Source organism: Andrena cerasifolii, chromosome 12 (genome assembly GCF_050908995.1).
Source record: "Andrena cerasifolii isolate SP2316 chromosome 12, iyAndCera1_principal, whole genome shotgun sequence".
NCBI classification, from domain to species: domain Eukaryota; kingdom Metazoa; phylum Arthropoda; class Insecta; order Hymenoptera; family Andrenidae; genus Andrena; species Andrena cerasifolii.
In genome coordinates, this window is record NC_135129.1 from 12,101,738 (window position 1) to 12,115,077 (window position 13,340).

Sequence of the window (13,340 nt, forward strand, 5' to 3'; positions counted from 1 at the left end):
TGTAAAACACCGAGAAATGTTTATTCTGTGTCGAATAGGGGGGAAATGCATAAAGCCCTTCAACTTTCGCGCGATCGCATTGTACATACATATGTATATGCATCTGTTTACAAGCTTCTGATAACTTGTCAGAAACAAAGATGGAGTGCGTAGGGAGATAGCTGGAGCTGTTTATACCTGAAGATAGGATCGTTATGCATATTTTGATAGTTATTTTCACGTAGGCGATGCTGGTGTTCGCCCGAAACGACAGCCGATTTTAATGACACGCTTGTAAGAAATCGTCGACTGGGAAATGAAAGTAATATATTCAGCTGCATGCATTGCGGTATGACTCACACAGTACCATGTCAGTTATTCGCAGTCTCGTAGCTGTGTTTTTATAAATACTTCCGTATCTGTATAAATCGAGAAAGCGGTTAATCATGAACGTGCAGGACCTACACGACGGGGTATGTTGTTTGATTTCTTCTTGCGAACGCATTTCTCCGTACAGTCTTTGAATACATTAATGGAACCGCAAAGCCGGAGGTTAGACTCATGTGTCAATCGTTCAATTTCGTTTCAATTCCCCGCGGTACAGTAGACTTCCTAGAGTTCTACTCCTTTATATTACCTCCTTACGTATTAACAACCTCGGGAAATCGCAGTTAATGGAAATGATTTGCAGCATTATGCGTTATGATAGTACGCGTCTTCGGGGCTGATTATAATTTACTGTTAATCTCTTTGCAGTCCCCTCTGTTGAGAGCTATATTTTTCGGAGACGTAGAGGAAGTTCTAGCATTATTGTCTAAGCAAGAGGATCCGAATTGGCAAGATTCGGAACAGCGTTCTCTTCTGCACGCAGCCGCATATTGGGGGGATGCGACGATCGTGAAGCTGCTCCTATTGCACGGAGCCGCAGTGAATGCTAAAGATAAGAATTGGCTAACTCCGTTGCATAGGGCTTGTCGCTCAGGGAATCATAATGTAGTAGAAGTTTTATTACACCGTAAAGCGAACGTGAATATGAGAGATCGTAGCTGGCAAACACCTTTACATGTAGCAGCAGCGAATAATGCGATACAGTGCGCGAAACTGATAGTTCCATATTTAAGGAACGTTAACGTAGCGGACAGGTTTGTGTCTTACATATTCCCTTATCCATCGATTTGGACACATATTGATAAGAACGCGTATGTTTCCAGGAGCGGTAGAACAAGCTTGCACCATGCAGTTTACAATGGACATCACGAAATGACGGAATACTTAATAAAAATTGGCTGCGTAGTAAACGCTTATGATAAAAAGAATCGCAGGGCTTTACATTTCGCAGCTTACATGGGGCATGATAATGTCGTGAAGACGCTTATAGAGCAAGGGGCAGATGTGAACGTAAAAGTAATATTATTTTTCTAGAAACATTCACGCGAGTTACAAGATGATATTTACGTATTCGTTTGTGTGTTAAGGATCGAGATTTGTACACTCCATTGCACGCAGCCGCAGCTTCCGGTAGCATAGAATGTATGCAGATATTAATTAAGGCTCGGGCGGACGTCGAAGCGAAGAATGAATATGGAAACACACCTCTACATATTGCTTGTCTGAACGGCCATGCAGACGCAGTTAAAGAATTAATCAGTAATACCGTGAACGTTGGTGAGATGGCATAAAAGTTTGTCGAGATCAATGTTCCTTTCCATTAAATTTCTAACAAATTATCGCCCGAACAGAGGCTGTCAACTACCGTCGACTGACTCCGCTACACGTTGCCGCTGTTAGCACTCGTGGCGTTCATTGTTTAGAAGTACTTTTACAAGCTGGCGCAAAAATAAACGTCCAATCGATAGACAAACGCACGCCTTTGCATATGACCGCGATCCACGGAAGATTCACGCGATCGAAAAGCTTATTGGACGCGGGGGCATCGCCGCACACCAGGGATAAAATTAGAAATACCGCTTTACACATAGCTGCTTGGTAAAGTACAATGTAAAATAATAGTCTCGTCTGTGGTTCGTCATTTCTTTCGGTGTCTATTTAAAGTTCAAATCTCCTCTAGGTTTGGCCACGAGTGCTTAACAACAACTTTACTACAGTATGGTGCATCACCAACGGCGTGCAACGCTGAACTACGCACGGCGTTGCATCTAAGCTGTTTAGCAGGACATATCGAGGTAAAGCATCCATACAAGTACGTCCCTTGGATCCATCGTTAATTCTCCAAATAATAACATCCGCAGGTCTGTAGGAAATTGTTGCAAGTCGATAGTCGACACATAGACTCGTGGGACTTCGGTGGTAAGACACCGTTGCATTTGGCAGCATTCAAGGGTTCTGTCGGCTGTTTAGATCTGCTGTTGTCTAGCGGAGCTAATTTTCGATTAACCGATAACGACAAGAGGTTGGCGCTTCATTACGCTGCCAGCCAGGGCCACTATCTTTGCGTTTTCACGCTGATCGGATTCGGAAGTGATTCTAATGCACAAGACGTAGACGGCGCGACCCCTTTGCATTTAGCAGCGGCAGCATCGAATCCCATGGATTCTGATGCTCAGTAAGCGTTCAATCATTAACGTACAGTTTGTCCAAGAAAGCCGTGCCTTCGTCATATAATTAATACCGTACTTTCTTTTTTTTTTTTAGATGCGTACAGTATTTATTGAAGCATAGAGCAGATCCACGTTTGCGTGACAAACGTGGCTTCACTGCGATTCATTACGCGGTTGCTGGTGGAAATCAGCCGGCTTTAGAAGCTCTTCTAGAAGCTTGCCCACAAGTGAACTTGACGACTTCGTCCAATTCCACAGACAAACAAGAAGCTATATCCCCAGCGTTGACGCCTCTACACCTTGCCGTAATGATTAAAAGCATTTTGGAAAGCTACTTTAACGCGTTCTGTCCTCCAACGTACGACTGTTTAATATCCGTGCCGTCTATTTGTAGGCATATTACGGGCACAGTGAGATACTGAGCTTATTGCTGCCGTTGTTTCCCAACACTAACATTAAAGAGGATACCGGTAAAACGCCTTTACATCTAGCTTCTTGTAAAGGCCATCGCCAGTGTGTTCAACTGTTGTTAAGACACGGATCTTTCGTATCAGTTCAAGTATGACCTCAAAAGATCCTTTTCGCTATCGCACGTTTCTCTCGTACTGACGATTGCCAATGATCTTGCAGGATTCTATCGCAAGGCGCACTCCATTGCACTGTGCAGCTGCGACAGGTTACTCTGGCTGTCTGGTACTTCTTCTGGAAAATGCAGAAGACCCAAGCGTTGTCGATCGCTACGACGCAAAACAGCGTACTGCTTTAACGTTAGCGGTGGCGAACAGTAATACAGAGTGCGTCAATTTACTTTTGAAATATAAAGCTGATTGTAATTTGCCAGACGTAAACAAACACACGCCATTATTTCGAGCAGTGTTTAGCGAACGTGATCACCAGCTAGTGAAGTTGTTATTGTCGCACGGTGCGCGAGTAGCGGTACAAGATACGAATGGTAAAACGCCATTGCATTTAGCCTCTGCGTGCGGAAGGTTGGTTCCTTTTATTCGATCGAGAGATCGCCGCATATTTCCACCCCACTTCAACTTCATTTCCCCCGCAGAGTGAAAGCACTAGCCGCTCTCGTTAAAGCTGACCCCGGGGCTGTTACCTCGAAGGACGATCAAGATTGTACGGTTCTTCATTGGGCTTGTTACAATGGCAACTCCAATTGCGTGGAGTACCTCCTGGATCAAAATGTAATCGATTCGTTAGAGGGTAAATATCTGTCACCAACGCGAGCTCGCATGCGCAAGACCTGAATCTAAACCCCCTATTACACGTGCAGGTAATCCATTCTCCGCTGTCCACTGTGCGGTGTACCAGGGATCGGTAGATTGCTTGAAGTTATTAATAAACAAATTCGGAGGGAAAGCTGTCGCTGCTTTAAGAGATAGTACGGGCGATCGCTTGCCTTTACACGTCGCGGCTAGTGCAGGGACCCTAGATTGCGCGAGGCTTATCTTGAACTCTGTCGGTGCAGAATTAGCTGGACTGGAGGTTCCAGATTATTCAGGTCGAACACCTCTCCTTTGCGCCGCTGTTACTGGCCAGTGTGGCGTTATCGGTAAGTTTCATTAAGTAACGAGTACTCCTTCCTCGATATCTCTGTATGAATCGTCTCGATGTGTTTCGATGGCAGAGTTATTGCTCGAGCGGGAAGCCGACGTGAGTGCTGTCGACTGTAACAGGAACACGGCGTTGCATTTGGCTTGCCAAAGGCGTCATTCCGCTGCCGCGTCGTTATTACTCAATTGGATAGACCCGGCCAATACGAATCCCGAGAACACGTCGCAGTCGCAACAGCAGCGCATCGCTGTCATTAACATGACCAATAAGCAACAGAGGACACCCTTACACTTGGCAGCGAGGAACGGCCTCGTAAAGGTAAACGAGCAAGTCCTACGAATTAAGTTGGTCCATTAAGAAGTACATTATTCTGCAAAGTGAACGAGACTTATTTTTGTAGGTGACACGACGCTTGTTGCAATTAGGAGCTAGCGTAGTAGCTGTCGATGCGGAGGGCCTTACTCCTGCACTGGCTTGCGCACCGAATCGCGCCGTGGCACGTTGTTTGGCTACAATCTTAGCTGCACACGGTATGTAGATAGTCACGATCGTCTTCAGCGTTCGATAAAGTGTACTCAGTTTCTGAGAAATCGACCCTGTTGCTCTTACAGGCCAACATTGGGAGGCTGCGCAACATTCGCCATCGATTCAGCAAACGTCGGAAGTGTATTTGAACGGCAGAAGCGGTGACTCGCAACACAGTTCGGATTCAGAGTTTTACTGACAATAATTCTCCCGTTTAGATCATCGAGCGTTTCGAATACTAACCGTCGACTCGGCGTATGAAAATGTCGACACTGCGAGATCAGCGCTCGTTCGACGGTGCCTGGAGATTTTTACACCTGGGCTTATGAGAGCCTGGCTTCACTGCTCCGCACGTAATAACGTGAAAGACACATTTATATTGGACACTCGACACGCCATGCCAGTATTCTCTCTACAGATTATAAAGAGGCGGATGTTCTTTTCGTATTTCTTTAAGTATTAGCATTGTTAAATGCGATGCTAATGCGGAGAGAAAAGAAGAAGATTTCTCTTGTCAAGTTAGCACAGTATCCCAAAAATCAAGGTGCAGTGATTACGGCTGTGAAGTGCCCCCTTCTCCCTTTTTTTTACCGAAAACACTGGGTTCGCACATAGAGGCACTTAATAGATGTGTGTTTCAATGGTTGTTACGTGTCATTCTATACTAATTATGACTTTTAACATATATACAGAGCACCCAGGACGCTCAACGGATTGTATTCTTTTTTTTTTAATGTCGAGCGATCGAGAAAGGTGTCGAATCATATCGTGTACGCTAAACAATGTATTTTTATTGTACATATTGATCGCAATAATTATCGCTTTAAAGAGACACGTTATCGTGCGCGCGAGACGATAGAAATTATTGAATAGGTAATAATCTACGATTTGTACGTAGTCTTTCGCAAACAGTGCGAGATTCAAATACATTATTTTTCTCTACAGAACAGGAGACCGTATGCGCTGTACATATTGATAAATATTTTTCAATACCAACAACCGTACAATATATAAACGTGAGTTCCGAGGATTTAATACCGTATCACATCGAAACTGCGCTATAATTTAAGTGCTAACTGCCAATATCATGCATCTGTACTACATGACCATTTGTAATCAATAAACGGCGTTACGTTTTATTTTTATATAAGCGTCTTATAATTTCTTCAGCCCCGTATTCCCTTTCCTACGTAACAGTTATTCATCTTTATCGCAAATCCTAATACCGTTATTCTTCCTATTCCTATTTCAATTATCCAGTAATTTATCAAGTTTGTAGAATCGGGGGCTCGCGAGTTCCTTTACCATTTTCGTGTCACACCCAACGTTATCGACTCAGTATAAAATAGTGGTAGGAATTAGCAGGTCGGTATTACAGCATTTTTTTCTGCACAGAAATGGTAATACCGATAGATCGACGATTACCCGGTGAACGCGAGAGGGAGCTGTTTGCTATTTCTGTATTCTATTCTGAATAAGGAAAGAAATTCTCAGCTGTTCCGTTATACTTATAAAAATTTAAACGGAAAGTCGGCTGGTACTGTAAACGTAGAAAATTCATTGTACATTTTAATTACTTGAAATGTGCTTATGCTACAATATTCTACGTTAGCAGTAAGGAACTCTAAATGAAAAGGGAAAATAGATGAGGGAATGTCCCCAGAAAATGAAATTTGTTAGGTTAGACATTTTTTTACTAGCAAAGCACCGAAACAGAACATGAAATACACTTATTACACGTCCTCTGCAGAAAGCAGTTATCAACAAACATTATATATACAAAATTGTATTGAATGTTGAATTGGGCTAGTGAAAATGCGCAGACTGGATGCGCGTGATTATTATGTGGTCGGCTCCTCGCAGTGACAGAAAATATAACCTAAATATATGCTATATGACAACAAATGTTTAGTGGCAATTTCAGCTTCAAAGGCATCGCCTTAAAGTTGCAAATAAGAGGCGCTCTAAAATTCTGCGTCTCTTCGTTAAACAGTCACTGTCTCGAAACATCTGCGCCACTTCTCGCTCTTTAATTTGCTCTCCGGAGACATTATTTTGTGCCATCTCTTTCGACATCATGTTCTCCTGTTACAAAGCCCAATTTTGTGCATTTTGAAAATTATTGCCAGATTTTTGCTCAGGTATCAGGAGAACATGAAGCGGAGAGAGGTATTCTGAATTTCAGCTTCGAAGGCATCCTCGATTGCTTCTGCGAAGACGTTACTTAGTGCCACCTCTTTCGCCATCATGTTATCCTGTTACGAAGCCCAATTTTGTGGATTCTGAAAATTTTCGCCAGATTTTGGCCAATATATCAGGAGAACATGAAGCGGAGAGAGGTATTCTGAATTTCAGCTTCGAAGGCATCCTCGATTCTCTCTCCGAAGACATTACTTAGTGCCACCTCTTTCGACATCATGTTCTCCTGTTACAAAGCCCAATTTTGTGCATTCTGAAAATTATTGCCAGATTTTTGCCCAGGTATCAGGAGAACATGAAGCGGAGAGAGGTATTCTGAATTTCAGCTTCGAAGGCATCCTCGATTGCTTCTGCGAAGACGTTACTTAGTGCCACCTCTTTCGACATCATGTTCTCCTGTTACAAAGCCCAATTTTGTGCATTCTGAAAATTATTGCCAGATTTTTGCCCAGGTATCAGGAGAACATGAAGCGGAGAGAGGTATTCTGAATTTCAGCTTCGAAGGCATCCTCGATTGCTTCTGCGAAGACGTTACTTAGTGCCACCTCTTTCGACATCATGTTATCCTGTTACGAAGCCCAATTTTGTGCATTCTGAAAATTATTGCCAGATTCTCGTCCAGGTATCAGGAGAACACGAAGCGGAGAGAGGTATTCTGAATTTCAGCTTCGAAGGCATCCTCGATTGCTTCTGCGAAGACGTTACTTAGTGCCACCTCTTTCGACATCATGTTATCCTGTTACGAAGCCCAATTTTGTGGATTCTGAAAATTTTCTCCAGATTTTGGCCAATATATCAGGAGAACATGAAGCGGAGAGAGGTATTCTGAATTTCAGCTTCGAAGGCATCCTCGATTCTCTCTCCGAAGACATTACTTAGTGCCACCTCTTTCGACATCATGTTCTCCTGTTACAAAGCCCAATTTTGTGCATTCTGAAAATTATTGCCAGATTTTTGCCCAGGTATCAGGAGAACATGCAGCGGAGAGAGGTATTCTGAATTTCAGCTTCGAAGGCATCCTCGATTGCTTCTGCGAAGACGTTACTTAGTGCCACCTCTTTCGACATCATGTTCCCCTGTTACAAAGCCCAATTTTGTGCATTCTGAAAATTATTGCCAGATTTTTGCCCAGGTATCAGGAGAACATGAAGCGGAGAGAGGTATTCTGAATTTCAGCTTCGAAGGCATCCTCGATTGCTTCTGCGAAGACGTTACTTAGTGCCACCTCTTTCGACATCATGTTCTCCTGTTACAAAGCCCAATTTTGTGCATTCTGAAAATTATTGCCAGATTTTTGCCCAGGTATCAGGAGAACATGAAGCGGAGAGAGGTATTCTGAATTTCAGCTTCGAAGGCATCCTCGATTGCTTCTGCGAAGACGTTACTTAGTGCCACCTCTTTCGACATCATGTTATCCTGTCACGAAGCCCAATTTTGTGCATTCTGAAAATTATTGCCAGATTTTTGCCCAGGTATCAGGAGAACATGAAGCGGAGAGAGGTATTCTGAATTTCAGCTTCGAAGGCATCCTCGATTGCTTCTGCGAAGACGTTACTTAGTGCCACCTCTTTCGACATCATGTTCTCCTGTTACAAAGCCCAATTTTGTGCATTCTGAAAATTATTGCCAGATTTTTGCCCAGGTATCAGGAGAACATGAAGCGGAGAGAGGTATTCTGAATTTCAGCTTCGAAGGCATCCTCGATTGCTTCTGCGAAGACGTTACTTAGTGCCACCTCTTTCGACATCATGTTATCCTGTTACGAAGCCCAATTTTGTGCATTCTGAAAATTATTGCCAGATTTTTGCCCAGGTATCAGGAGAACATGAAGCGGAGAGAGGTATTCTGAATTTCAGCTTCGAAGGCATCCTTGATTGCTTCTGCGAAGACGTTACTTAGTGCCACCTCTTTCGACATCATGTTATCCTGTTACGAAGCCCAATTTTGTGCATTCTGAAAATTTTCGCCAGATTTTGGCCAATATATCAGGAGAACATGAAGGGGAGAGAGGTATTCTGAATTTCAGCTTCGAAGGCATCCTTGATTCTCTCTCCGAAGACATTACTTAGTGCCACCTCTTTCGACATCATGTTCTCCTGTTACAAAGCCCAATTTTGTGCATTCTGAAAATTATTGCCAGATTTTTGCCCAGGTATCAGGAGAACATGAAGCGGAGAGAGGTATTCTGAATTTCAGCTTCGAAGGCATCCTCGATTGCTTCTGCGAAGACGTTACTTAGTGCCACCTCTTTCGACATCATGTTATCCTGTTACGAAGCCCAATTTTGTGGATTCTGAAAATTATTGCCAGATTTTTGCCCAGGTATCAGGAGAACATGAAGCGGAGAGAGGTATTCTGAATTTCAGCTTCGAAGGCATCCTCGATTGCTTCTGCGAAGACGTTACTTAGTGCCACCTCTTTCGACATCATGTTCTCCTGTTACGAAGCCCAATTTTGTGCATTCTGAAAATTATTGCCAGATTTTTGCCCAGGTATCAGGAGAACATGAAGCGGAGAGAGGTATTCTGAATTTCAGCTTCGAAGGCATCCTCGATTGCTTCTGCGAAGACGTTACTTAGTGCCACCTCTTTCGACATCATGTTATCCTGTTACGAAGCCCAATTTTGTGCATTCTGAAAATTTTCGCCAGATTTTGGCCAATATATCAGGAGAACATGAAGCGGAGAGAGGTATTCTGAATTTCAGCTTCGAAGGCATCCTCGATTGCTTCTGCGAAGACGTTACTTAGTGCCACCTCTTTCGACATCATGTTATCCTGTTACGAAGCCCAATTTTGTGGATTCTGAAAATTTTCGCCAGATTTTGGCCAATATATCAGGAGAACATGAAGTGGAAAGAGGTATACTAAATTTCAGCTTCGAAGGCATCGCCTTAAAGTTGCAAATAAGAACTACGCCTTTCATGGGCCTTTAAACAGTTCTCGGTTAATGTGATGCTTTTGAAAGACTCGAAGCTTGTAATTTCTGAATAGTATTCCATGGGCACTAGTTGCAAAATTTTCTTCAATATCGACTTATTAACAAAGGAAATCTATGGTATTCTTAAGGAAATACCATAGATATTTGAAATTTGGATAGGAATATGTAAAAGGTATTTCTGAATAATAATACAGTTTGTTTCAAGTTTCTTTCAATATATTTGCATAAAAGGCCTTTACAGTGTTACAATAAAGTATAAGGTATATAAAGTCACTATTTTCTTGTGATTACTATCAAGGTTTCCATCATTCCGTCGAAATATTCCGAAGTTAAAACCTGTAAGAAGAAAAATATTTTTAGTAACTTGACTTGTCTATTATTGAAAATGGGAGAAACGTTACAACATTTTGTCACGTATGAAAATATATTAGTAAAGGGAATAATTTTATTATGCAACATGTTGATTGAAATTAGTCGTTTTAGATTTTATATGTTTGCGGTAAGATTTAATATTAATTCCTACCACTCGTAGCACTGTAATCTTATTTAAGAATCAGTCGGTAATGTTGGTTGCAGCACGAGCAGCGGCCAATTTAGGAACTACCTACTCTGAAATCTGTTGAAATGCTGTGCGTGGGTGCGTGCTTGCATATGTGTGACATGTTTAGAGTTTAGAGTGTGCCGATGCGATGTAACTAATCTCACATAGAGGACTTCCGGTTTGATCGTTAACGAGTACACACGCGAAGTTTAGTGGTGAAATAACCAAAGTACAAATGTAATAAATAAATACAAAAATATCTACCAAATACCATAACTAGAATAGAGAAATTAAAAGTAAGGCCTTAACAACAGAACCTTCAATATCCTGACGTAAGGTAGGGAAGATTAGATAGTTACATAGGAAATAACCTACAAACTACACAACACATTCTACATCACAAACACGACATGGAAGAAATGGAAATAGAAGACAAAACAAAAAACAAAAATAAAAATACTTCTGACCTCAAAGATAGTCAAAACAAAGTAACAATGAACAACAACAATTATCAGATTTCAAACAACCAACACATGTTGGATATTATAGGAATAAACCCATCCTCATCCTCCAATAATAACAACCTAAATGTGGACAATAGCTTAAAGAGGACAATACATGGAGAGTCTAAAGCAGGAACTAGTGATAACACAAATATAAGTCAAATAAATAAAAAAAAAAAGCAAAACATTTTCCACGAAATGCAGGAAAAGAATAGATATGGAGACAATATCTCCGGACCGTATATAATTCAAATGACATCAAAGGATGAGTCCCAAAACCTGGGTAACTTACATCCTCTACAGTTGGGAAAAAAGATTGCCCCTCTTGCAACTCAACTCCAGAAAATAAATAAGCTAGGAAAAGATAAAATACAACTAACGTTCAACAACCATATTTATGCTAACGAGTTTATAGAAAAATCCAAAAACAAGCTAACGGAATGGTACACATACATTCCGGATTATAAAATCTATAGACGAATTATTGTGTATGACATTCCAAAAGAAATGGATTTAGAAGAAATCCAACAGGGAATAGAGGAGCACGACTATAATCCAGAAATAGTCGAAATTGAAAGGCTAATGCGTTACGATAACAAATCAGATAAGCTAATACCAACAAATGCTATCAAATTATTAATCAAAGGAGATCTCCTTCCTCAAAGCATCACTATTTGGTATGTGAAATGCAAAACAGCTCCAATAAAAAAAAACGTTAAAAAATGCTATAACTGCCTACGATACGGACACACATCTGCACAATGTAGAGGACAAAAAAGATGTCCAACATGTTCAGAAGCAGAACATTTAGAAACTAATGAATGCAAAACAGTAAGGAAATGCGCAAACTGCAAAGGGGAGCACGGTACCTTTGATATTAACTGCCCTTCACTCCAATACCAAAAAATACTAGCCACTACAATGAGTTATTTTAATGTGGACCATAAAAAGGCAAAAGATATAATAAGGAAAAACAATATTATAAGCGAAAATCAAATTATTAACATATATTACAAAGACATAAATAAAATAGCTATATTTGACTGGAAGGAAAAGCAATTTCTAAACCCCCAAACTCTAGAAGAAATTGAACTAAAAAAGCCCAAAACAATAGAAAACAAAAACGTGAAGGAAATAAAAAAATACGTATCAAAAGAAGACATAAGAACTCACTTGGACATAAATAGGAACATAGAAAATTTAAGTCTAATCAAACTAAATACACAAAATCCAATAAGAATTAATACAATCGAAGATAAAGGGAGAACAACCAAAATAGACGAGGCTTCCATAAAAACCTTTTACTCGAACAATACTTTTCCATACTCCAGGGTAAGTAAGAAAACAAATAAAACACTTATATTAAAAAATTCACCGATAATTCCAAGGCTTAAGGAATTAACAAAATACAACACCACAAATGAAACTAAAAAGATCGCATACGATCAAAAATCTAGATCCAAAACATTAGCAGACTCAGCAATCACAATCAATCCAAAAACTCTGGAACAGGAATAAAGAACAATAGTAATACAATTATAATGAAAATCCTTCAATGGAATTGCAGAGGAATTAGAAATAAAATTTTGGATCTAAGAAACATAGCACAAGATTATGACATAATAGCACTACAAGAAACCTGGTTAGATGACGGGAACTATATAAACATGGGAAATTTTAACATCGAAAGAAATGACAGACAAGCTATTCACCACGGAGGAGGAACCTTAATAGCAATAAACAAAGCCATATTATATGACAAAATTAATGAAGACTTCTCAATGTTCAACCAATTCGAAATTCAAATAATAAAAATCAAAACTAACACAAATAATGACCTATATATAACCAACCTTTACAAACCTCCTCAAGCAAAAACAACAGGCAAAATATGGTTTGAACTATTAAACAAATTAGGGAATATATCTAGCTACAAAAATCATATCATATGTGGAGACTTCAACGCTAATCATAAATTATGGGGAAGCAGAACTGAAAACTCGACCGGGAAGAATCTAATGTACGCAGTTAATAAACAAGACTTTTCAATAGTTCCAAAAAGAGACTCTACGATGATACCAAAAATAAACTGTAGTCCAACTGCACCAGACTTACAAATAATTTCATTAGATTTAATCAACAATATTGAAATTAACATCATAACAGACCCAATGAACAGTGACCACCATCCAATATCAATTGAAACAAATTCTCAACCACAAATATTTACAAGTGATAGACCAAAGTTATCAACAACAAAAGTCGACTGGACTAAAACAATAGAAGACTTAGAGAGAATAACATTCAACAATAAAATACTAAAAACTAACTATCTAGAGGAATACAAAAATCTAACAAATATTGTACAAGACACACTCGTTAAATATGGTGCAAAACAACTGAATACCCAACAACAAAACCAAAACAACATAAAAAACAACCATACGACAACTATAAGGAGGAACAAAAATAATAGACCAGCTCTCATATGGTGGAACGATGAATGCCAAGAAGCAACAAATAAAAGGAA

General features: G+C 40.3%; 1 protein-coding gene across 1 annotated transcript; it reads left to right on the forward strand.

Annotated features, from left to right (window-relative positions):
* The first annotated feature begins 109 nt into the window (after window positions 1-109).
* Window positions 110-5,778, forward strand: LOC143374963 (uncharacterized). Its single transcript, XM_076823571.1, has 15 exons — window positions 110-452; window positions 736-1,121; window positions 1,191-1,383; window positions 1,455-1,644; window positions 1,719-1,965; window positions 2,048-2,162; window positions 2,229-2,542; window positions 2,632-2,842; window positions 2,932-3,096; window positions 3,168-3,526; window positions 3,598-3,752; window positions 3,823-4,101; window positions 4,177-4,421; window positions 4,504-4,633; window positions 4,715-5,778. Exons 1-15 carry the CDS (start codon window positions 426-428, stop codon window positions 4,825-4,827), a joined length of 3,129 nt encoding a protein of 1,042 aa, XP_076679686.1. The 5' UTR covers window positions 110-425; the 3' UTR covers window positions 4,828-5,778.
* Window positions 5,779-13,340: the final 7,562 nt, after the last annotated feature.